This window comes from Melopsittacus undulatus, chromosome 1 (assembly GCF_012275295.1).
Source record: "Melopsittacus undulatus isolate bMelUnd1 chromosome 1, bMelUnd1.mat.Z, whole genome shotgun sequence".
Taxonomy (NCBI): Eukaryota; Metazoa; Chordata; class Aves; order Psittaciformes; family Psittaculidae; genus Melopsittacus; species Melopsittacus undulatus.
Genome location: NC_047527.1, coordinates 131842289 through 131865328, shown reverse-complemented (window position 1 = coordinate 131865328; position 23040 = coordinate 131842289). Strand labels below are relative to the sequence as shown.

At 41.4% G+C, this 23040-nt stretch overlaps 1 protein-coding gene across 1 annotated transcript in view; it reads left to right on the top strand.

Annotated features, from left to right (window-relative positions):
* The window catches only part of TGFBR2 (transforming growth factor beta receptor 2), a 57520-nt gene extending 35618 nt beyond the window's left edge, over positions 1 to 21902 (top strand). Inside the window, exons 4-7 of the mRNA XM_005152844.2 lie at positions 3684 to 4483; positions 8242 to 8383; positions 15971 to 16098; positions 19578 to 21902. Of these exons, the coding sequence (XP_005152901.2) occupies positions 3684 to 4483; positions 8242 to 8383; positions 15971 to 16098; positions 19578 to 19757 (1250 nt within the window). The 3' untranslated portion in view covers positions 19758 to 21902. The remainder of the gene's footprint in view (positions 1 to 3683; positions 4484 to 8241; positions 8384 to 15970; positions 16099 to 19577) is intronic.
* Positions 21903 to 23040: the final 1138 nt, after the last annotated feature.

The following is a 23040-nucleotide window of genomic DNA, read 5'->3' as shown; positions in this document are numbered from 1 at the left end:
CTTAATTTTACTACCATTGTTTTATTCCTTGTTTCCAAGGTTCAGTGACATCGAAGTTCAAAGACACCCAATCCGACCTCATGAATTTGTAGGCTCTTGTGCTTTGAAGCTTTCTGACTGAACAGGGACTGTACAGTGTTTCCATTTTCCTTGGCACCTGAGCTCTATTCCCTAAAGGCTTAGGTAGTGTTAAGGATTGTGCAGGTGGCTTGTGCTTAGTTTAAACCACATACAGGAAGCTTTCTTTTAGCTCAACTTCTCTATTGTTATGCTATATTAATAGGCTCTTTTGAAGCTTAAGAAAAGACTGAGCCACCTAAAAAATAGTTCTGGGTGGGGAAAATTATTTAAGAGCACATTTCCAAAACCTGAAAGACTGTTTCACTTAACTGTTTCATTGCCTGCCTTTGCAGCCAGGTTTTGCTCATTCTGGAGCTCAGTGAGAGGAATTAGCACTCCCATTTTTCAAAGTATAGGGTTTAAGTTATAGGTATTCATTTATAAGCAAACGAACATATTTATTCTTAGATTCCTGTAGTTAAGCCAGAAAATGTTGGCTAGCCACTGTGCAAACATACAGATACAAATATACAGGTTCACCTTTGTCAGTTCTGACACTCAGCTCTTCCTGTTGGCTACTCATTCTTGCACATCTCAAGCTTTGAGTGGCATTTCTGTAGTGTCTTAAAATCTGAAAACGAGCATGTCCCTGCTGCTTTAGCTGGGGGTGTGTGGCTGTATGCTTTTCACTCACTTCCTCCAAGGGACAGTGCAAAGCGGATGTGTCACTTTGCAGCAGGGTGCAGGACAATGCAGTGCTCAGGGGAAGTGACCGAACTGCTCAGCTTCTGCTTTGATTAATTTTTTTCTTTCATTCTTTTTTAAGTGACATTTGCGACATCAACAGTTTCTCCCACCCAGAAATCCCCCTGCACCACAAGCAAAGCTTTCTCTTTTGCAAAAAGAGGAAGAGCCAAAAGAACTGTGTGGAGACTTCTCAGCTGTAGGCCAAATAAAGACAACCTGCTTTAGGGAATTATAGGGGTGATCAGAGACCCTTAAAAAGGTAGCCATAACAGTCAAGGAGTGGTGGCTTTTGAGTAAGGTTCTCAGTTAGAGCTGAGCATGCACCCAATTGCCTTCAACTGCTTGGACTCATGCGGAGAAATTTGGAAGAGAACTAATACCTTTTGGGGGTTTTCTCCCTCATTTAGAAAGACATTTGTTTTTAAAATATCTAGGCTACATATTGCAGCTCTGTGGCAAAGAAAAAGGGCTTAAAGGGCCTGAAAGAGACATGCATGTTCATCTCTGTTTAAAAATTATACCATATGGTAGATGACATATTACTCAGTTCCAAGAGCAGAGCCCAAACTTAAAGCATGCATTTCTGTGGCAAGAAAAAAAAAACCACAAAAGAGAACCCCAAATGTTCATCAAAACTATTTAGCTGATTGTTACAGTTCATAGCTGCATTCATGCAGTTGTAGTCTGCTTGCAGCCAAAACTTTGAAACAGCCATCAAACAGTGTAGTCAGTCCTCCGACAGCATTGTTTCCCAAGTTCTTTGTAAAGCAGATTTTCTGAGAGCAAAGAATGCACATCAGAATAAGCAATGCAAATCTTCTGTTTACTGACAGTGACATTGGGCTTTCTAAATATATTCTTCCAGTAAGGGCCATTAAAAAAAAAAAAAGAAGTTGGGGTTTTTTCACTCTTCCACATGGTGAGAAGCAGAAGGGGTCCCTGCAATCTGTGATTCTTCTAAGTTTTTTGTTTGGTTTTTTTTTTGTTTAACATTTACCAACATTTTTTTTCCAAGGGAAAGCTCTTGAGAATAAGGATTTGCGGTTTGTACATATGTGGAAGATGGAATTGTCTTAAACTGTCCTTCTGCATAAACAAAGGAAAAACATCCTCTGTAGGTGCTCTAGTGAATGCCACTAACCTGTGCTAGCTGGGAATGTCAGTGCTAGAAAGACTCTTCCTTTTCCTTGAAACCCTTTGAAAGAGGCTAGGATTGCATTACTTGCTCTACATCTGGTTGATGAACCTTTCAAACGGAGGAAGCCCATCCTGGTTCAGGATTCAGGTCTTTCTCCAAATAAAGAATATGCCCTTCAGATATCACATCACCTGCCTTTGAATAGCTGATGGTTCCAGCTGCTTTCTGGCTTTTTTAAATGAAAAAGTGATTACCAGTGGAATTGGAGGGCCAGAGGTACTGCTTGTTCTAACTGTAAACTCTTTTCCCTAACCCCTTTCATCATTTCTCACCTTCATTTCATTTTGAGAGGCACAAAGTAGGGAAAACAGAAGCTTGTGGCTAATGTAGTTAGTGGCAACTTTCCTTCAGAGCTTATTAAACTTTTCCTTTTCGTATTGACTTATTTGGCCTGATACACAGAACATGAGTCAGTGCCATTACTGTAAACATCCACCAGTGTCATGCTGCCAACACAAGCTACTTGCTTAGCTCTGGTTGTACCTCCTGTTGTTTTAGTCCATTGAGGTGAGACTCACAGGCTTCTTCTAATCAATCCCCTCCTTCATGGAAAGATAATGTAGTACATTTGCTCTGACTCAAAGGAAGAAATAGACTGGGAGAGTACATTTCCATGTGTCTGATCAAATCAGGTTCAAATAAACTCTGATCCTCCTTCTTTAATCTGTTTTCAGAATAAAACTGTTCCCTTTTAAACTGTCTATCTTCCTTAAGAAATGCTGAACTAGAAGGTCACGTCTAGAGGTGATGGGGCAGCTCTCACCACTAGAAACATGGTACCGTTCCCATTGTATCTCCTTATTTTAGAATATGTCCCTGTGTGCTTCTATGTATTACACATGAGAATGTGTTAGTGTGTGGACTGCACCAGCTATAGAGTTTGGAAGAAGCCATCTACTGCTTTACAACAGGACAGCCAGAAAGTGACACACAAAGAAAGTTTTCAGATACACAAATCCAAGCAAAAAGTACATGGGGAGGTGACAATTCCGATGTGCCACACATGCCTGATTGTGCCTGCAGGATTCAAATACCTGTGTACATGCAGGTGTCTGAATTTGTTCTGGGAACTCTCACATCAAAGTATGAGAATGAGGTTTGCTTTTCGGATGCATATGCAGGCATACATATTGTGCTTGAATATTAACATGCAGTAGTTGCATGTGGGCAGGCTTCCCAAAGATGTCTTTACATGGATCCCACTGAAATATATTGGATCTGGAGTGATAATCAAGCAAGTAGGAATTCACATGCTGCATTGTTTATTTATTTATCTTAGAAAAATTAATTTGTTTTAGTAATTACTGGATAAAGCGGCAGATCTGTTCAGAATATGTTGACAGAGTAAATACAGGAAACTGGCTATTATGCTGAGGAAAATTAAGTTTTCATCCATAATAATAATAATTTTTAAAAAGCTATTAAATTGCATTAGGTTCTTGCTCATTCAGTTCTGTCTTTTTATAAAATAAACAAACAGGGGAATCCTGGTAAGTGGAGGCCTGCATCCAAAACAATATTTTAAAGTAAGAAAGCAGTGACAATTTTTATTATTTACTGTCAGTGGAAGAGATCATATATTGCACTCTAAATAGAAATTATCATTATTAATAGCCTCCTGTATATGTAAAGCTATGACATTATTTAATGTATGTCTTTCTTCTATTCTTCTTTACAGATGACCCTCATAAGCCGGAGGAGAAAGATGAAATTTCCAAAGTTGCAATCATAAGTCTTGTCCCATTACTGGTGATTTCTGTTGCTGTCATTGTTATCTTTTATGCCTACCGCACTCATAAGAAGAGGAAACTCAACAAAGCATGGGAGAAGAATGTTAAGCCCAGGAAGCATAAGGACTGCAGTGATGTTTGTGCCATTATGTTAGATGATGACCGCTCAGACATCAGTTCTACCTGTGCCAACAACATCAACCACAACACAGAATTGCTGCCCATTGAGTTGGACATTGTTGTTGGCAAAGGAAGGTTTGCTGAAGTGTATAAAGCCAAACTGAAGCAAAACACATCAGAGCAGTATGAAACTGTGGCAGTCAAGATTTTCCCCTATGAAGAATATGCCTCCTGGAAGACTGAGAAAGACATATTTTCAGATGTAAACCTCAAGCACGAGAACATCCTCCAATTCTTGACGGCAGAGGAGCGTAAGACAGATCTTGGTAAACAGTACTGGTTGATCACTGCATTCCATGCTAGAGGAAACTTGCAGGAGTATCTCACACGGCACATTATCAGCTGGGAGGACCTCTGGAAACTGGGTGGGTCCTTGGCCCGAGGGATTGCTCATCTACATAGTGATCACACACCCTGTGGTCGCCCCAAAACACCTATTGTGCATAGGGACCTAAAAAGTTCCAACATCCTGGTGAAAAATGATTTGACCTGCTGTCTCTGTGACTTTGGCCTATCCCTGAGGCTGGACCCTTCTTTGTCTGTGGATGACTTGGCTAACAGTGGACAGGTAAGTTAAAAGTTTGAAGAGGGGGTTGTGCATTGTGCCAGTTGAGGTCTCAGTTCCTGGGACAAACAAAAAAAAAAGGAAAAAAAAAAGAAAAAAGCCTCTCAAAATTATTAAAAATTAATGTGAAAGTGTTTACAGACAGACAACTCTAAACTTAACATTAAAGCAACAGCAATCAATGCAAACAGACATGTGATAAAGATGTGCTTCACATAGTAAGGTTTTGCCAGTTTTCTTGCCTGATGGCATTACAGTTTTTGTGTGACTAGACCCACTCCTGGCCTACCCCAGCATATGTGAAGTCTGTCTTCTGTCCTCAAGAGGTGTAAGCAGATAACTAAGTGATAGATAATAACTTTGAAATGATGAAAATAAACTTGTTTATTTAAAATAAATAAAACTTGTTTGGTACATTCTCCACATACAAGCAAATGCAAGAATGTCAAAAATAATTGCCCTTTTGTGCTTTTCCAACTAGGTAGCATGGGTAACACTCATCTATTTCACAGGGATGCCAGGGGAATGTTTATGAACAAAGATTAAATTTTTCAAGTACATCTCTAAATATTGGCTCTTCTGATGAAAACTCATAAATTCAGACCATTTGTTACTTGATTCCTAATTATTCAATTATACATACATGGATTTTTATATTTTTATACATAGGCCCCGTCAAAGCCTGTTCATTTAAGATGACTTTCACTTCACGTGGAACTAATATTTTGTTTCAGAACATTATCAGGGACAGCTCTTCAGTCAGTAGTGCTCTGCTGAGTTCACAAGAGCTTTGCTGTTTTTTGTCTAATGAAAATCTGTCTTTGAAAGTCTCTTTAGTGAGATGCAACTGTCCTGATCTCATTTTGAGCCAGGAATGAATGATAATCAGTGGAGCCATATTTAGAATAAAAAAAACACCACTCACAGTTCCATACCATTTCTCAACAGGCCTTTCTGGAGTTCAAATGAAATTATACCATATTCTCAGCCTTAAGACTGGTCCCATTTGGGATAAAGTGAAAACAGAGTATTCAGCAGTGTAAGGCAGGGACTCTGAAAGTCAACCCCACAAACACTTTGATTGCTTAAAGTTGACCCTTATTTCAAGTTGATTTCTCTGGCATCACTCACAGACACTTGGAAGTAGGAGGATAGTGTTGATACTGCCACTTCCACAGTCTACACTGACACTAATGACAAAGAGCAGAGCTGCTCTGAGCAGGTTGTTGCTTTGGTGTCAGTGTCCTTGGGCATCAGTGTTGAGGCCCCCTGTTTCATTTTGTTTAGCTCCAGTGAATCTGGGGGTGACCCAGCTAAGTGTCATTCTCCTCTGTGACAAGTAGTATGATGGTGTGAAGTGATTCTACTTCAACCTCTACCTTGGTTCTTATGAGCACACAAGTAGTGCCCCCTTAACTTTCCCAACATGCCAATGGCAGTGCTGTAGCTTTTACTGGTCTGGCCTTCATGTTATGCATAATTTCTAAACTTTACCCTTTGACTCAAATCCTTCCCACCAGGAGGTCCAATTTTTTAAAGTATATAATGGAGCTGACCCATTTTTAATTCAAGAAAACATTTAGCTTCCTATGAAATAAATGAAAGAGTGTATTTTACCATTTTTCTGGTCAGTCTTAGTAAGGCAAGTTGTTGGGGTTACAAAACCATCTTCTTTCTGATCTATCCAAGTACCTTCCATATCATGCAAATATAGCCATTATTGACTATACAATACAAGCGCCCTTAGTGACTGGCTGGAACCTGTCTTTTCCCCCGTTAGAACCTTTGCAGTCTTTTCAGTTTGGCCATCCATGATGGGTAATGTTTGTAAACATTTGAATCTTAAAAGAAGTGTAAGATCTCTTGTACAAAAGATTCAAAAGTCACTGTGGGAAGAGAGATGCACCCTCACTACAAGCTTTGGAGAAACAAGAACTGAAAGCAGACTGGTATTTGCAAAGAGAAAGAATATCCAGACTCTAGAGGGATATGTCAGCTCTAAATTGTTGGAGTTTAGGTATCTAAAATACCTTTGGGCCTCAGGGGTCACCTTTCCTTAAGATACAGGAAAAATATCTTTGACCCAAAGACTTGATAATCTGAACGCAGATAAAAGAACATATACAGACTGGAATGATAAATCTTAAAGATGGAAATAAGATTAACTTGATAGCATTCTTCAAGTAGTTTTCTCTCTGCTTTTCCCATTGTACTGTTCAGTTACAGGGCTTCATCCCCCATTGTTCAGCAAAGCTACAGAATCATTTTTTCTGCTGCAAAGAGGGTGTGAAATGTCAGATCAGAACAGCACTTTGTAACAATGTTATGAATCTGTATTTAGGACCCATTCTTGCTAAAATCAGCAGGGATTGTAGGTATGGGACTGTGGACATGTACAGGTAATCCTTCTTAAGGTTTGGATGAGATCTGCTTGGGTTATGTGTTGGGGAATAAACAGGGGGTAGGAACAGCATCTGCTGCAGTTTCCATGCATTCATGTTCTGTAGAGGAGGAAGATGCTGGTCACTTCAGTGGTGCTGAGACATGATTGTCCCAGGTACCCATTCAGTGTAAGGCTGTTGCTCAAATGCTTGGCTTTAAATTCATCAGAGAGATCACTTAGTAGGGAATTTAACTTTGGGATTAATCACACAGGTTTCCTTCTGTCCTCTCTTTATAAAGGTTTTGATCCTACTACCATTTGCATATTGTTGATAAAAATTCACTGCTGTTGCAGAGTCTGTGACAAACCCATGTCGTTTGTTTCTCCTGTTGCCTTCTTACGGTACATTGCACTTTTTGTGGAACATCTTCCCATTTTCACTGAGCCTGGTGTGATAAGACGTGTACAAAAGCTTGTAAAATGGATGTCATAGTTCTCTCAGAAATGTACCTTTACTGCGTGGCTTCTTGTGATTGCAGACCCAGTAACTGGAATGATCTCTTGCAGTTCTACTTGCCAATGGGCAAGATGTAGTGCAAATAGCTTGTATAAATCACAGGTCTTACTTCATCAGCCACTTGCGCTTGTTCATCTCTGCAATTAACCAGACACCTTCCCTGTGAAGACTTTATCATTTCAGAGCAACTGTTGAGTGATCAAAAAATTCTTCCCTAAATCCTTTCTTGTGATAAAAACAGACATTAAAACTTTGTCTTCTGTAACGCAAGGTCATAATCTAGATCTCAACAAAGCAGCTAAAACCATTGCTGAAAATTCCTCAGTATGAATAAAGTTTATGAGAACAGCTTTTGAAACAAAGGGGTTGATCTTTGGGTTCGATTCAAATGTGTGCTTCTGCATTCACTATTTGTGTATTTGCTTTCTTCTGCCAGGCCTGCATTTCCCACTTTCCTTTTAAGCCTACCATGAAAAGAAACAGCTAACACTGTAATATGCAGTGCAAAAGAGTACAGTGTGTTTTTTGCTCATTGGGAAGACAGGCCCGAAGGACAGAGTTTATCTGGGAACAGCCAAAGAGTGAGAGAGTTTGTCAGTGTCAAAATTATTTGCTTAAGGAACTAAAAAGGGCTTCTTTTTTTTTTCTTTACCAAGAGAGAGGTGCAAATAAGTTAGTAGTCAGGACACTGCCAGATTCCCCTGGCAGCAGAAAATACAGCCTGTGCCAAGTATGGCCAGAATTTCTGGATACATGTCAAATGGCACCGTTTCTGTGAAAGCTGAAATTAAATCCCAGCAGAATCCAAACTGTGATTTACAGTTTCAGCTCCTGAGCTTTCCCTGATCTCCTCTCCTGTAGGTTGGCACAGCAAGGTACATGGCCCCTGAAGTTCTAGAGTCCAGGATGAACCTGGAGAATGTGGAGTCCTTTAAACAAACAGATGTGTACTCCATGGCTTTGGTCCTCTGGGAAATGACATCTCGCTGTAATGGTGTTGGAGGTAAGTGCCATCATTTTCTTTTTCTCTCTAAAAGTATGTTTAGACAGACATGCTCTTGTAATTGTCTGGGGAGGAGGCAATTCTTTTTAGCTCTCACCAGTTTTTTAGTGTATCTGGATGTTATAAATTAACAGGCCTTTGGTAGCAAGACACATGTGCATAAGCAAGATTGAAGGGCAAAACCCTGAGTGCACAAGAAAAATGGGTCTTTGATTGGTGTAAGGATGAATCTGTCATTAGGTAGACCAGTTTTAAAGATTATTAATGTCTGGGTTTTTTCCTATAACATCTTAAGTACCCATGAATTGACTAAGTCTGGTTGACTTCACCCAAAATGATTGGAAACATAAGACAATTAGAAATAGTAAGACCAAGAAGTGATAATTGCCTTCCATTTACTTTCCTGAAATGCTAATTCTGAAACCTAATGAGGGCCAGTTAAGTGTCACATTTGCTAGCTGATCATTTCAGTAAAAGCCATCATAGTGATACAAAGGCCTTCTTGCTTTCCCAAAATCCTCTGCTGCTATTCATCATGTTTTGTGATGTTGCAACAGATCATCCTTATGAGAAACCAAGGGAAGTTTGTTGTATAAAATTCAGTAACAAAATAAAAATTATTGGAACTGACTATCAGAATAGCTCCAGGAAAAGCTGCTGTGCTTGTTCATATTCAGAGTTTGATCACTGAAACAAAGTCCCCATTTGTGTTTCACCTAAAGCTGCCCCAGGATTCCCTGTGTGCAGCACTGGTATGTACTAGAAATCCGAAAAGTTGCTGTTGATATGTGTATTACATATTGCCATGTTTAAAGATTTTGACTTCAGGGACTAAAATGAGGCTAAAAATGCATGTAAAAGTCTTTAGTCTGCTGGAATTCTCTAACATTCATCCTAAAAAAAACTGTTGCAGAGTCCAGGGCTTTCACAGGCAGTCTAAGGAGTGAGGCTGTAAAACGTAACATTAATGTGGGTATTATAGAAGATACGCAACCATGATTTGATTTGTTACCTTTCTTCCAAAACTACAGAGGCTTCATTTTTATCAGACCTGGAATGATTCCCTCTTGAAAGGCTGCCACAGAGCCAGGGCAATCTTACAGGTTAGAGCACTAAAACATGAGGAACAGCACACAGGAGGGAAACCAGTGTCCCATGGGAAGATGTGCATAGCTGCTCCTTGTTTCTCTACTAACATCTGTGGGATACTACAAGGGTGTCCACGGAGGTCTCTACAGCTGCTCTGCACAGTGGCTGTGTGGCTGCATCACAGTGCCTGTGTGCAGGAGGGGAGGAATGCTTCCACCTCAGATTCCTCCTGTGCCTGACCAGCATTTGGTCTTGCTGTGTGGGCTGGATTGTGGGCAACAGATTTGCCCCTGTTTGCACTCTGCTGGGAAAGCTACAAAACGCGTATGTGTGCAGAAATCTAGCACTATGAAAAAAAAATCTTTTCTGTTCAAACATTTCAGGGAAAAAACATTTGGTGCTTCAGGAACTGAACCTCAGTCTGGCATATTCCAAGGCAAACCTATCCACATTTAACGGTCGTGGTCATGCCTGTTTCTAAGTGCATTGGCACAACCTTAGCCTTTCATTAGCACTTTGTAAATGTGGCTGAGGAGATTTAAAACCTGAGAAAAAGAATCTTTGCCCTGTCTCTTGAGCTCTCTCTGTTTCTTGCATTTAGGAACTCACCTTATTAATATAAATATGAGCTGTTTGCTGTGGAGTCTTTCATCTTTGCTGATGCCTGAGTCCCTTCCTGTTCATATTTGCCGAGTATAGTGAAATGGAGACTGTGGCAAAAGCAAACCTTATTGCTGCTGTTCTCAGAAGGCAACTGCCTAAAAGAGGATATAAAGGCAGTTTCATAAGGAAAGAAAATCACCACTGTGTTTAGCTAGAGAAGACTGACCCATTATAACCTTAAGAAGAGTTGAAGTCATTTCAGGAAAAGGAAAGATTTATCTGGTGCACCATCCTCTTTGCTTTCAAGGTGAAGCTTAATTCCTGATTACATCCTGATTTTCCCTGTTCATTTTGTCCCTCAGTTATCCTCATTGCTAGAAACACATTTCTTGAATTTCATTTCTCTATTTCAGTTATCTTTCCAGGGGTGAAGTACCCAGCAAAACCATGAGAGTACTTGGGCCAATCTTAGGGGGTGGAACCTGTCTTAGTGTCTCCATCCAGAGCAGTTAAATACTGGATGTAGTTCCCTTATGACTGGTAGTGAGATGTAGCAGCATTGCACAGTATCTCTCATTTCCTTCTTAGATTTTCCCCTGGTTCATGCAGCCTGGCTTTCTTTGCAACCAGCTGGTGAAATACCCTTAGAATGATTCATGACTATAGCTCCCCCTCTGCCTTCCCTTTCCCTCTGTCACTCATGAGACTCCCTCCTCTCCTCGCAGCCTTCCTGAGGAGCTCCCTCTGCTCACTCAAACCCCTCTTTTCTTCCTAAACTGTTTAGGCACTGAGACAAATGACTTCATGTACAAGCTGGAGCAGGCTGACCTGATTGCAGCCACCCTTTCCAAAGGAGACTAAAAGATGTAGACACCATCTTTGCAGGGCAGGCTTAACCATGGTGTCAGCTCAGTGTTGCTAGAGAAAGCCCATGGCTTTTTAAGAGGGCAGGAGTGGCAGCCTAAGCTAAGGCAGCGGCGTTAACAACTTTCATTAGGGAGGAAAGCATGGGGCAGGGGGGCTAATTGCTATTCAGCCATGTAAAGATACAGTCACTGACTTCTTTCACAGAGGGAGTTCTCAGGATTCGTTTGTCAGCTTGCAGGTGTTTGGTGAGTGTGGGAGGCAATGGAGGCAGGTCCTTTCACTACAGCAGCTTTGTCAAACACAGTCTCCATGCTGTGCCAGGCCTTTTCAGTCAGCAGACGTTTAAACAAAAATACCCAGCAGTATAATCCATACTGTGAAGCTGCTGTAGTAAATAAGCAGGTGGGGATCGGCTTTTGAGAAAGGCCATGCTGTTCATTGTTACTTTGTTGTGCTAAATATGGAGAAGCAGAAATGGGGCACAAGGGAAAGGGAAACAGAGGCAAAGATCGAGTTTGACTGATTTTTCACTGGAGTGTAATTTAGGAGGCATAGTTAGAAACTCAGTAATACTACTTTGGGGAGAACTTGAACTGCTCCACGCTGCTGTTAACTTGGTATTTCATTCAGCACAACAGCTGTGCACCAGATGCTGCGTGTTGCAAGAAATAAAATTTCCATCTCAACCACTAGCTTTCAGAGCAACACAGCTTTGGCGACTGAGGCAAGTGTAATTTCTCTGACAGCCTCCTAGAAAGAAAAGAAAACCATCTGTTTTGTATCAGAACTGTTTGGGGGGGGACTGTTAGGGTGGCAGCTATTTGTGCATTCTGCACCTCATGAGATGCTCAGCTTTCATCATACTGATGTGGAGAGGTGACAGTTTCTGGTGGCAGGGAGTGTTTTGATAGCCTGTACAGCCTGGGGCTGTGCCTGTACATTGGGCCCTGAGGTGGCTGCAGCTGCAGCCTGATTTAAACCTTTCCTTCTGTGGAGCAGAGCCCAATTAGGGCATGTCTGCGCTGTGCTGGCTTTTGGTGGCATATAACCCCAAGCTGGTACATCCAGACAGTGCAGCATCACCCCATAACAGTAATTCATGCCCTAGAAATTCTCAAAGTGTCACCACAGTACTACATGTAAGATTCCAAGTGCCATCCATCCTTCAAGAAGCCCAAGGTAGTACTACACTGATGTCTTCTATGTTCCATGCCTTTCCCACCTCAGGATCCAGCACATACTGACTAAGCAGCCTGTAACCATACACTGAAAGCAGAGCTCATGCACTCCCAAACCTCTGAAAGAGTGTCTGTGTTTTTGATCATCAGATGTGAAGTCACTTAAAAATCTGTGCAAGGGAAGATGCACAGTGAGTTCACCCATTCAAACACACCCTCACCATTCCCAGCTAGCATCTGTACTCTGAAGTATCCCTGCCCATGGCAGGGGGGGGTTGGAACTAGATGATCTTAAGGTCCTTTCCAACCTTAACAATTCTATGATTCTATGAAGGACGAATGGGGAAACCTAGGGAAAATGTGAAGTAAGCATTTGAACAGCTTCTTAAACATGGCCATGAAGTGGCTTTCAAGTCTGCTTTATTCATTATTATCCCTTTGTGCAACAGCTAAACAGATCCACTGTCCAGATTCCTCTGGCATGAAGAAAGACACAATCTGCACACACACAGAGGTATGTGCATGAGCTGTCACAGTAGCTCTACTATTGATTGACTTATCCCTTATGCAGCTCTCCCCTTGTAAACTCTAAATGGAGGGGTATTTCAAAAGGATCTAAAAATTCCCAAACCACAGCCCACTGCTGTGGACTGTGCTTCACAGCTGATTTTTGCTGGCTGCCTTTCACCTCACTCCTGCTTTAATTCTGCAAGTGAGCCTTCCTCTTCCATCCTGAGAAGCTGTCCCACAGAAATCAGCAAGAGAGATCATATGAGGGAGTGTCAGCAGGGTTCGTGGGTATGCTGTTCTGACCCAAAGGAAGAGAATTTCACTGCAAAGAGCTTAGAATAGAAAAACAACACATGAGCAAGGCATATTTTTCATGAGGAACCCACAGCCAAATTTTCCAAAGCATTCAACAGGCACAACAAATAGATCTTCAGTAATGTCTTTCTTTGGGGCTAAAGATCCAATCCCAGCCTTTCGGGGAGTTATGGTGAGGTCACTGTCAAAAGACACCAGAGATACAGCAATTATTAGTGTAAGATAGCTCACAACCATAAAGGTTAAATGCTGGAGGTTAAAGTTGAAAGAACTCTGCCATTACTGAGCACTAAAGGTGCTGTATTTCACGGTGCCTGAGGTATTCATGGTACTTCAGCCAGTTGTCATTTTTAGTGCCTGACTGGTGTAAAAACAATCATATAAGGTATAAAAAATAGATTCGGCGTCTGTATACAGCCGTGCACAAGCAGCTAGGCACAAACATCTTAACCTGCCTCAGATTAACATTCGTTACATCTACTGTAGCACATCAACATGATCCATGAATAACCCTAGCTATTACTGCAAACACCTGAGATTCCACAGCATCAGGATGATTTACTGCAAGAGGATTCAGTGGGCTTTTATTTGTAAAGGAAAGAGAAGGAAGGAGATCCTGCATGCTTTTCAAACTGAGGGAAGGCATGACTATTACTACAGAGTCATTACAGCAAATTGGCATCTGGCCTCAATTTCTCTTTCTTTACCATAAAAGAACAACAAACAAACAAACCCAAACCAAAACAAACCTTAAAAACCTGTTTAGTCTTTGTATTTGGAAGAGGAACGCTTGTATCATAGAAAGAATTTCTCAAACAGGGAAAATATAATACAGACATCAATTTTTGAACCATCTCATAAACCTGAATGGCCTTTGAATTAACCTCAGCAAAAGGAGCAGATCAGCAGTACAGCAACAGCATCCCTCTGTTGGGTATTGTGACTCCTCTAACACCACATACTGCAAGATCTCAGAGCCTTGGCTGCTGTCCATGACCACTACCACAATAAAACCATGCCTGATGAAGATGTAGGAAATGGACATCCAGGTCATGGTATTTAAATTTTTCCAGGGAACATTAATATTTTGGTTAGCTGTGAAAGCAAAGGTATCTGCTTTGTAATCTTTGTGCATCCGCTGCATAGCAATCCAGGTCTGACCAGCAAGATGGCAACTTCTCAATTAACTTCTAGGGCTAAAGTTTTGTAAATTTACTTTGGCTGAGTAATCTTTAACTGAAATTTATGTGGGTGAAAATGGTATGCCTTCTTGTAGAGGGAAGAAAGCAAAGCAGACTTTGACCCTTGAGACTGAAAGAAAGTGATTTACGTATGAGAAGATAGGAGTTGTGTTTTGGGATTATAGCCCCTCTCCAGAGCACTGTGGACAGTGGCCAGCACCAGATGGTTCAGGAGAAGGAAAGAGAGCTCTGCAGGAGGTATCTGTGAGGTGATCTGTTGCACTGCACATAGTTGTTTGCAGCTGGATGTCTAAACACTGAGCGTGTGAGGCACAAAGTTGCATATGCTTTCCAAAATGTTTGTTACAGTAACTTGGCTATTCTTTTTAAGCATTAGAAATTCTTTTTCTGTAGCCTGATAAAGTCTTCATCCCATGGCCATCGCATAGAAATCAGAGCTATAGCCTAACTCTAAGATTTTAGAGAAAAGTCCACCTTTTGGTTATGTTCCATACTGTCTTGTTTTTATCATGAGACATGTCATGAAAATCTGACCTATGTCATCTTGATCATTAGTTATTTTCGCTACTTTATCATATGACACTTTATCTTTCCCTCTGAAGTAAACAAAGACAAGCTTTAGAGTTTCTTACCATATTTTATGGGCCTTTAATCATTATTATCACCTTTCTCAGAGCTTTTTTTTACCATAAAATGCCCCTTGAGAATAGTGAGCAGCTTTGGACACTGCATTTGAAGTTCGGTTGTAATATTACATAACAGTACTGTGTCTCCCATCTTATCCATCTCTCTTCACACATCTTCTGGGCACTCACATGTATTCCCTAGACTGCCTTGTAGATTACACTTCAGTTTTTCTTGCCCTCAATTAATTCCTAGAAAGAAATAGGAGGCAGCAGAACAAGCCAGATTCATAAATCTTTATCTGGTACTAGCAAGTCATTAGGCCTGTGAGTAAAGTCTCCATCTGTTCCCAAAGAAACCACAGCATTTTCTTCACTGTGTCAGCATCTGCTATAATATTTCCTCTCTTAGAGATTTCTTGAGTTTTCTCCAAAGGTCCCATATGTCAGCTTCTTCCTTTCTCTCTCCAAAGAAAAGTAAAGAAAATATGCAACATGCAAACAAAAACTAAAAGGGCAGCAGCCCCTTCAGGAAGTTGTGCCACTACATCATGGGCCAAAACTGATCCATTTTGGGAAAGAGGCCTAAAATAAGAGCAGACTACTACTTTCTATAAATGAACACAGCTCAGTAATAAACAAGGGCAGCATGGCAGCTTCCAGCACTCCTCTTTATTGTATCTTTGTCCTTTTCAAGCAACTATTTCATCCTAGCAATCTGGCACATTAACATCTATCATGACCTAGATAGATTTCAGTTTATATTTCACCTGGTAAGTGTGTGTGAACTCGGGGGAACCTAAGGGCAGCTGATTCTTGCAAGCCTGGCTCAAACAAAACTCACCTTGAAGCTCCTGTGTGTTTTGCCTCAGCACAGATTGAAAGTCTTGCAAATCATTATAGGTTATTCTGCTGTTCTGACTGCTGCTAATATGATTATGTACTAAATGGTTTGAATGAAAATTGTTTAGTTGTCTAGGAAAGAAAAGGGCAGGGAGGGGGCATGTGGGAGAAACACATCTGAAACATTTTTGAAAATGCCAACTGGCTTTGCTTTGTTTGGAGCTGGTCAAGCAGAACAGTGGCACTTGAGCAGCTAATCAGTAGCTCCTACTCCTCCAGAGAACAGCCAGCTCCCTTCACACTTGGCACCAGTGCAGTGCAGCTGAATACCCTTGTGTTTGCTTATTTTCTTGGCAGAAGTGAAAGAGTATGAGCCCCCATTTGGCTCTAAAGTGCGAGAACACCCCTGCGTGGAAAGCATGAAGGACAGTGTCCTTAGAGACAGAGGGCGACCCGAGATCCCCAGCTCCTGGCTTCACCATCAGGTAAGAACACCACATGTGAGCAGGCGGGAGCTGCACTGTACATTTGACTGCTTCCTGAAGTCTGAGCCTTAGATCAGTGCCCTGCTCAGCAGGCTGGACGTCTCTTTTGCACAGATTAGAGCTCTGTCACATGGTGACACTGGTGTGGCAGTGGTTAAGACACCACAGTGCTCTGCATCATACCTACCCTCAAGCCCTAGGATTTCTGCTACCCACCAGTGCAATCTGAAAGTGATCAAAAACAAGAAGATTGAAAACCTGAGATCTGACAATCATCCAGACAACCACAGGGTAATTAGGGCCTTGAAGCACACTGTGTGCAGGCTCTGAAAGGTCAAAAAGAGCAATTTCATACATGGGCCCCTTCAGCAGAGAAAAAAAATCTCAGTACTTTATCATGGAGACCAGTCATAGTTGTATCCCAGCTGCTGACAAGTTTAAGAAAATAGGAAATGAGTCTTCAGCAAGCCAGTCTGCTTTTATTCAGGTTGCACATTAGCAGTCTGTTTCCCTTGCAAGTTGTGAAGCACTCTGCCAGCTTTTCCCCATTCATGGACACCATGGTTGCACTTCCTAGGTGATAGTAGATTTCTCAGTAGATGAAACTGAATGGAAGCATGCCAAAGGCATGCATTTATTCACCTTTGCTATGAGCTGTTTTACCAGCAGAGATAAAATGAGAATTGTATCAGAGAAGAAGTGAGGCTTCGTTGTTCCCCTTTTCAATGGAATACATCGAGTGCTCTTTACAGACAAAAGACATTGTGAACATTTATAAAAGCCCAGGCAGACAAGATCAGCTAGTATTTCCATCAGGAGCAATGCAACCCCCCTTTTTTCATTCAGTTGAGATGTTAAAGTCATAGTCTAACACCTGCTTAAGGAAGGCCGAGTGTCCTAAATCAATCATCTTTCCAAACAAGAGCAGCACATCTGCCACCTGATGACTAGAGCAGAGTGTAGCCCCTTCCTGGACCACAGGGACTTCCTCCTTATCAAGTCATCTGTGATAAGTAGGGTTATTGAGGAGTGGCTTTTAACTGGGGAGGAAAGCTCTATTTTGAGGGACAGGTAATCTGATATTAGCAGCACTAAAAATCTCTTTATGTTTTTAGGAGCTATAGATCTTATTAGGAGCCAACTATCTTCTAATAAGTTGAGCTGGGAAGGAGAGGTTATACAAGTGCTCATCTTGGTAGAAAAGAACTAGTTGCAGAAGTTTTATAAAAATTCTGGATGAGCGAGTAAAATGAATCATGAGTTGACTGCAGTTGTTTGTTTTCCACAAAGGAAAACTGAAGTCTAAACTAGTAATACATATGTGGTAGTTTAGAAGAGCCCAATTAGCAAAGCAGGAAAGAATCTTGAGCCTATTCATTTGAGAGAAAAAAAAAATAATAGAAAATGTTTAAAATTAGGAACAGCATGAGAACATTTCTCAGGATATTCAAAAGACATGGTCTCACATGAGAAAAATTAAAGAAAAGAAGGGTAGATAACTGCTTAGGGAAACAGGAGATCAATAGGAAGATCTCTGGACAGCAAACCTAAGGATAAGCAGAGTTTTCTCAAGAGCAAAAAAAAATCCAACTTAGTACTAGTCTGTTGCTGGATATGAAAGATACTGTATACACTAATGCAAAGGCAGAAGTGGTCAGCAAGCATTTCTTTTCTGCATTTGAAGAGCCGGATGACCTGCATGTAATAGAAGGTGATGAAGGCCGGTAAAAGCACAAGTCATTGGCACCTAAACAGGCCTGGAGCAGTTTAGGTGGCCCAGAGAGTTGTCTGCATTCAGGACAGAGCCCCACTGCATAGTGGCACTGCATTACATGGCAGTAAAAGTGGGCAGTACCAATGGTTAGACCTTGCAGAGAAGTGTCCAGGGGCTCATTTTACACACAGCCAGTTGTAACAGCAGGTGTAAGTGTGTCAGTATGCCCAGAGTGCCTGCGTAGGGAAGCACTGGGCTCAGGATCCCCATGGTGCTCAGGCACCACAGCTGCTCTTATAGCAGCAAGCCTGAATGTGGGCTCGAGGTACAGGAGTAGAGCTAAACTTCATCACCTTTGGGTTTACATAGCAAACAAAATGATTGCAGATTTGGACCTAAGTGTCCTGCATTCGACTTCAGATTTCTTCCCTGTGTAAAACCCAGACCTCACTCTGCCTCTAGTACAGGGCACACACCAACTGGGAGGACCACACATCTCTGCTTATGTGTCACCAGGATGGGCAGAGCTGGCTCCAACAGGGTTCAGCTAAAAGTCTAAGGCAGCAAATGGATGCTTGATAACACACTCACAAGACATTTAATGAAAGTGGATTTAATACCCTTCATCTAAATCCCTTCAAGGTTTTACATTGTGGTGTCTAAAATGCAGTGATGCATTGGCTTCCGCAGGGCTGTGACAGTTTGCAGCAGCTGAGGATCTGCTTTAAGCTCCATAGAAGTTGACCTTACTGTAATGGCTCTTCCATATTCATTTCCTTCTTCTGCAGTCTTGTTTTTGTAATGAACTCATTGTTCATTGTGATGAAATTCTGGAATGGATTTACATATTACAATTTCCCTTTCCCCCACCCCCCCTTTAATGAGATTTGTTGCACTGCTGATTTCAAGTTAATGTTTAATATTTAATTTAATTTACTGCTTGTAATTTCAATGCCAGCAGAAAACTAATGTTATTTGTACACAGACAATAATGTTCTGCTATTAACATTGACATCAGTCAACATCACCAATTAGGTAAATTATGCAATTAATGCAGTCTTCTGGAATGTTATTTTTTTTTAAATGGGAAGTTTTAGAGAAGCCCTACTTAATGAGCTTTTAGTGTCATAAAGCAAAGCACACAATTTCCTGGCAAATACCTCATGTTTATAAAATGCATTACAGAGATGCAACTGTGTTTTGCTCCTGTAAACTCATGCATCAGTATTGAAATGAAGGTTAAATAGTTACATCTGTGAGTGACATGTTTAAGTGTTTGTGGGACTGTGGCCCGAATTTGCACATAGATTTAGTTAGTCTGCAAGAAGTTCATAAAGGGATTATGTAGGGCTTGATACTGCTGACAAGCAGAATTTCTTTTGAAAAAATCAAACAGAATTCACACACACAAAGGCATGGGTTAAGTGGGAAGTCATGTTATCCAAGAATTCTGATCATATTTATTAAAAAAAAATGAAACTACTTGATTCTATAGCACCAGTCCAAGGCAACATTGTTCTTGTTATAAATTATCAGAACATACATTTAGTACCAACTAAAGTGCTGAAAATACTGTAGTAGGGTTTCTTTGAAAAAAGCCCCAAGAAAAGCATGCCCCCATATATGTAGCAGCAGAGCCCATAGAACACTTCCAGGACACACATGTATAATGCACTGAACTTCAGAGGTCACTAACACAACTAACATCCGCGGGCTTTGGCAGTACCTGACCCTGTCATCACTGCTCAATCTGTGCTCTCTGCAGGGCATACAGATGGTGTGTGAAACTCTTACTGAGTGCTGGGACCATGACCCCGAGGCCCGGCTCACAGCACAGTGTGTTGCAGAACGCTTCAGTGAGTTCAAGCATCATGACAAGCTCTCAGGAAGAAGCTGTTCGGAGGAGAAGATCCCTGAAGATGGCTCTGTGACCACTGCCAAGTAGTGTGCACCCGAGAGCTCCGAAACGGAGGGAAATCACTCCTAGATGCATTCACCTTGGCAAAGGAAGAAGTCTCAGTTGTTGATTTGACTAACTTCCTGGGGGACTGAGGCTGTCACTACTCCCTGTAAGCTCTGGCTCTGGATAGGGAGATGTATTCATGGGAATTAAGAGCCAGGAGTAGGTGTCATACCCTAGCACTGGCTGCTGGCATCATGTCATAGGAGGAGCTATGTATGTTAGCACTTCCTCAGGAAATGGGATTTGAAAATAGCTAATAACATTATGCACTTTATTAATGCCTGTATATAACTATGAAAATGCTATTTTTATATATATATACATATATATAAAATGTGTGTATGTATATATATATCTATCTATATATCTATAAACAGCCATGCTCTGAAAAAAAAAAGAGTTAAAACAAAACCAAGTGCTTCCAGGTAATTACCGGTGTGTTGGAGATCCCTCCGCTTAGGGTCGGAGACTGGGGAGACTGGCATAGCACAACACCAGCAATTGTGCACTAAGCATTCTGCCAAAAAGATAGGAATACTATGTGATAAGAAGATGGCTTTCAAAGCATGTGCAGTAACCAGCTGGCTGTGGGCCTGCAGTTCACAGTTGCAGGAGCAGTCTCACATAGGACAGACCAGTTTGGCTTTGCAGTTGTAGCTGCATGGTCCAGTCTGCAGCACATCTTGGAAGGTCAGGCATGCCTTTGCCCTTTCACCTTAACCCCAACATCCTCAGTGTCCCAGAATGGGAGTGCACAGAGTTTTGGTCCCTCCCAAAACTGTTTTGATATCTGTTTTGATTCAGAGGTCATTAACGTTACATGTTTATTGCTTTGAACTCAAGCTGCTTGCAAGCAGGTTGCAAAACATCAGCAGGATGAGTTTTTCCCTCCTCCCATCCCCACCCCAAACCATACAAAACAAGACAGGGCCAGCAATCCAAGCAGATGTTTTATATTTGCTGTGCTTTCTGAGTGCAGGCAGTACTATTTTTTTCCATTCCTTTTACCTTGATTGTGCTGCTGTAAGAGCAAGCATTTTTTTCCCTATACATCATGTCTAATTGCTTGACACTCCAAAGTCCAAGTGTCCTCTGTGTTTCCTAGAGAAAAGTAAAGAAAATCGCCAGTGCCTTTTATTTTTGCAGAAGAACCTTGGATGGGAGGGAAAGTTCCATGGCATTAGGTTAATGGCATATCCTGCTGTCAGCACTGCTTGCATATAGGGCAGCTCAGCAGTTAAGAGAAACAAACCAAAAACCGAAGAAAGACAATTCGTTCCAAAAGCATCCCTCAGACACTGCTTGCATTCTTTTGGTTCTCCAAAATATTTAAGGCAGTTGATATCACATTTGGCCTATATAAATGACAGCAGTGTGTTTAATAAGTGCTAATAGTTTTGTCTTCAGGAGTTTTGCAATGATTTTTCCATATTATTCTTCCCTACAGCATGTAAGCAGGCCTTGGTAATTAGAAATTCAGCCAGCACAAACCAGCCCTCTACAGATGTAGCTGGTGTAATTTATTAAACACAAACAGTGATATTTCTCTAGAAGACATTGCTGTGTTCAAATAGGAGTTAAGGTTTATGTTGACAAATATTTTATTTGAAATGATTTTGTATCCTTTCATTTTAACCAAACTACTCAGAAGTATTTAAGCAGAGCAGGGCAACAGTGGAATTCAGAGGTTATTATGTCAAATTTTATAGGGGGCAGGGGATGTTTTTCATAGAAATAGTGAAGTGCAGGAAGGGGCAAGGGCTGCTGGCAGGGGCTGCAGGAGTGGGGTCCACTGCTCTCTACCCATGCACCTTGGCTGCCCAGACTGCAGCCCGTTTCTCTTCCTTTATCCATGCCGAAGGTCAAGGCATGGTGTTCAGTAGTTCCTGACAATACTGACATTTTATGGGGGTTTTTGTACTACTACATGTAAAGGACAATTTTATTCTTTTAAGGAATATTTCACCTGTACATCATGTATGAAATAGGAATGTGAACAATATATACTCTTGTATATTGAAAGTTTCAAGCACTTAACTTGCTTTGTAAACTGTTTGGGGGTTTTGGTCTGTTTTGTTTTGTGTAAAGCAAATGTTTATTGGAGCAAATAAAATAACACAATCTCCAGTTTGTCCTTCATCTCTGAAACATCCAGAATAAGAAGAGGACTCTTCCTAAATTGAACCCTGTCTTAAAATGATTCAGGCCCATTCCTTCCCACCAGAGGCCTGAATGTCATGATCAGTGTGTCCACTGGCCTTTCCATGTGTCTTTTGCTGATGACTCCTTCCTCCACTCTCCACCCTGCCCTTCAGCAGAACAGCACTAGCAGATACCGACACTTGCTGGCCCATTAACCCCTATGCTGTAAAACCTTCACAAGTCTCAGGGGGAAAAGGGAAGGGAGAAGAAAATTCACAGGTGATGAGCTCATGCTTTTAGGTTCCTCAGTTCTTGCTGTAGACATGGCACTTAAGGACATTGTTTAGTGGTAGACTTGGCTGTGTTAGGTTAATGGTTGGACTCCATGATCTTAAAGTTCTTTTCCAACCTGAATGAATCTATGATAAGGCTGTAGTTAAACCTCAGTCATTTTGTTGCTGGTATTAAAATGAGCCAGAAGACAGCTCACTAAATCTGTGTAACTGAGAAGTGTATGATTAATATGCCTTAAGTAGCCTTACAGCTACTGCTGTCCAATGAGAGCTTTCACCTTTTTAGGGTGACACCCCTCCCATGGAATACATGATGTAGGCATCTGAGACTCTCCAGGCATTACCATTTTTTTCAGGGGTTGTATTTTGGTGCCAAAACCTCCATCAGAGTTTATGCTTGACTGCAGTGAATATCTCCTCAACCTTCATATACGGATTCCCCAAAACCAGCACCCAGCTGTCTTCATTCCTGAGTTGAGCAGAATCACAGATAACTGAGGCTGGCAGGGACATCCAGACCCTAGGCAAACCTATCATCACTGTGGTCAGCCCCACCACTTGCTGGGGCACTGGTGGCATTAGCCACCCCTCACCAGTCCCCACTGCTGGTCACATGGGGATCACGTGGGGCAAAGATCTTCAAGCCTTGACATCCTGTTTACACTGGCTTAAAGTCTAAGTCCTTTGGCATAACAAAGCAAACTAGTGTTGCAAAACCAAATATAAAATGTATTAAGAAAATGTAGCAGACGAACTCCACAGACCTTTCAGTCTTGAAGTGCACAATATACTTGAAATAAAGTACACTATACCCTTTCAATTATTTTTTC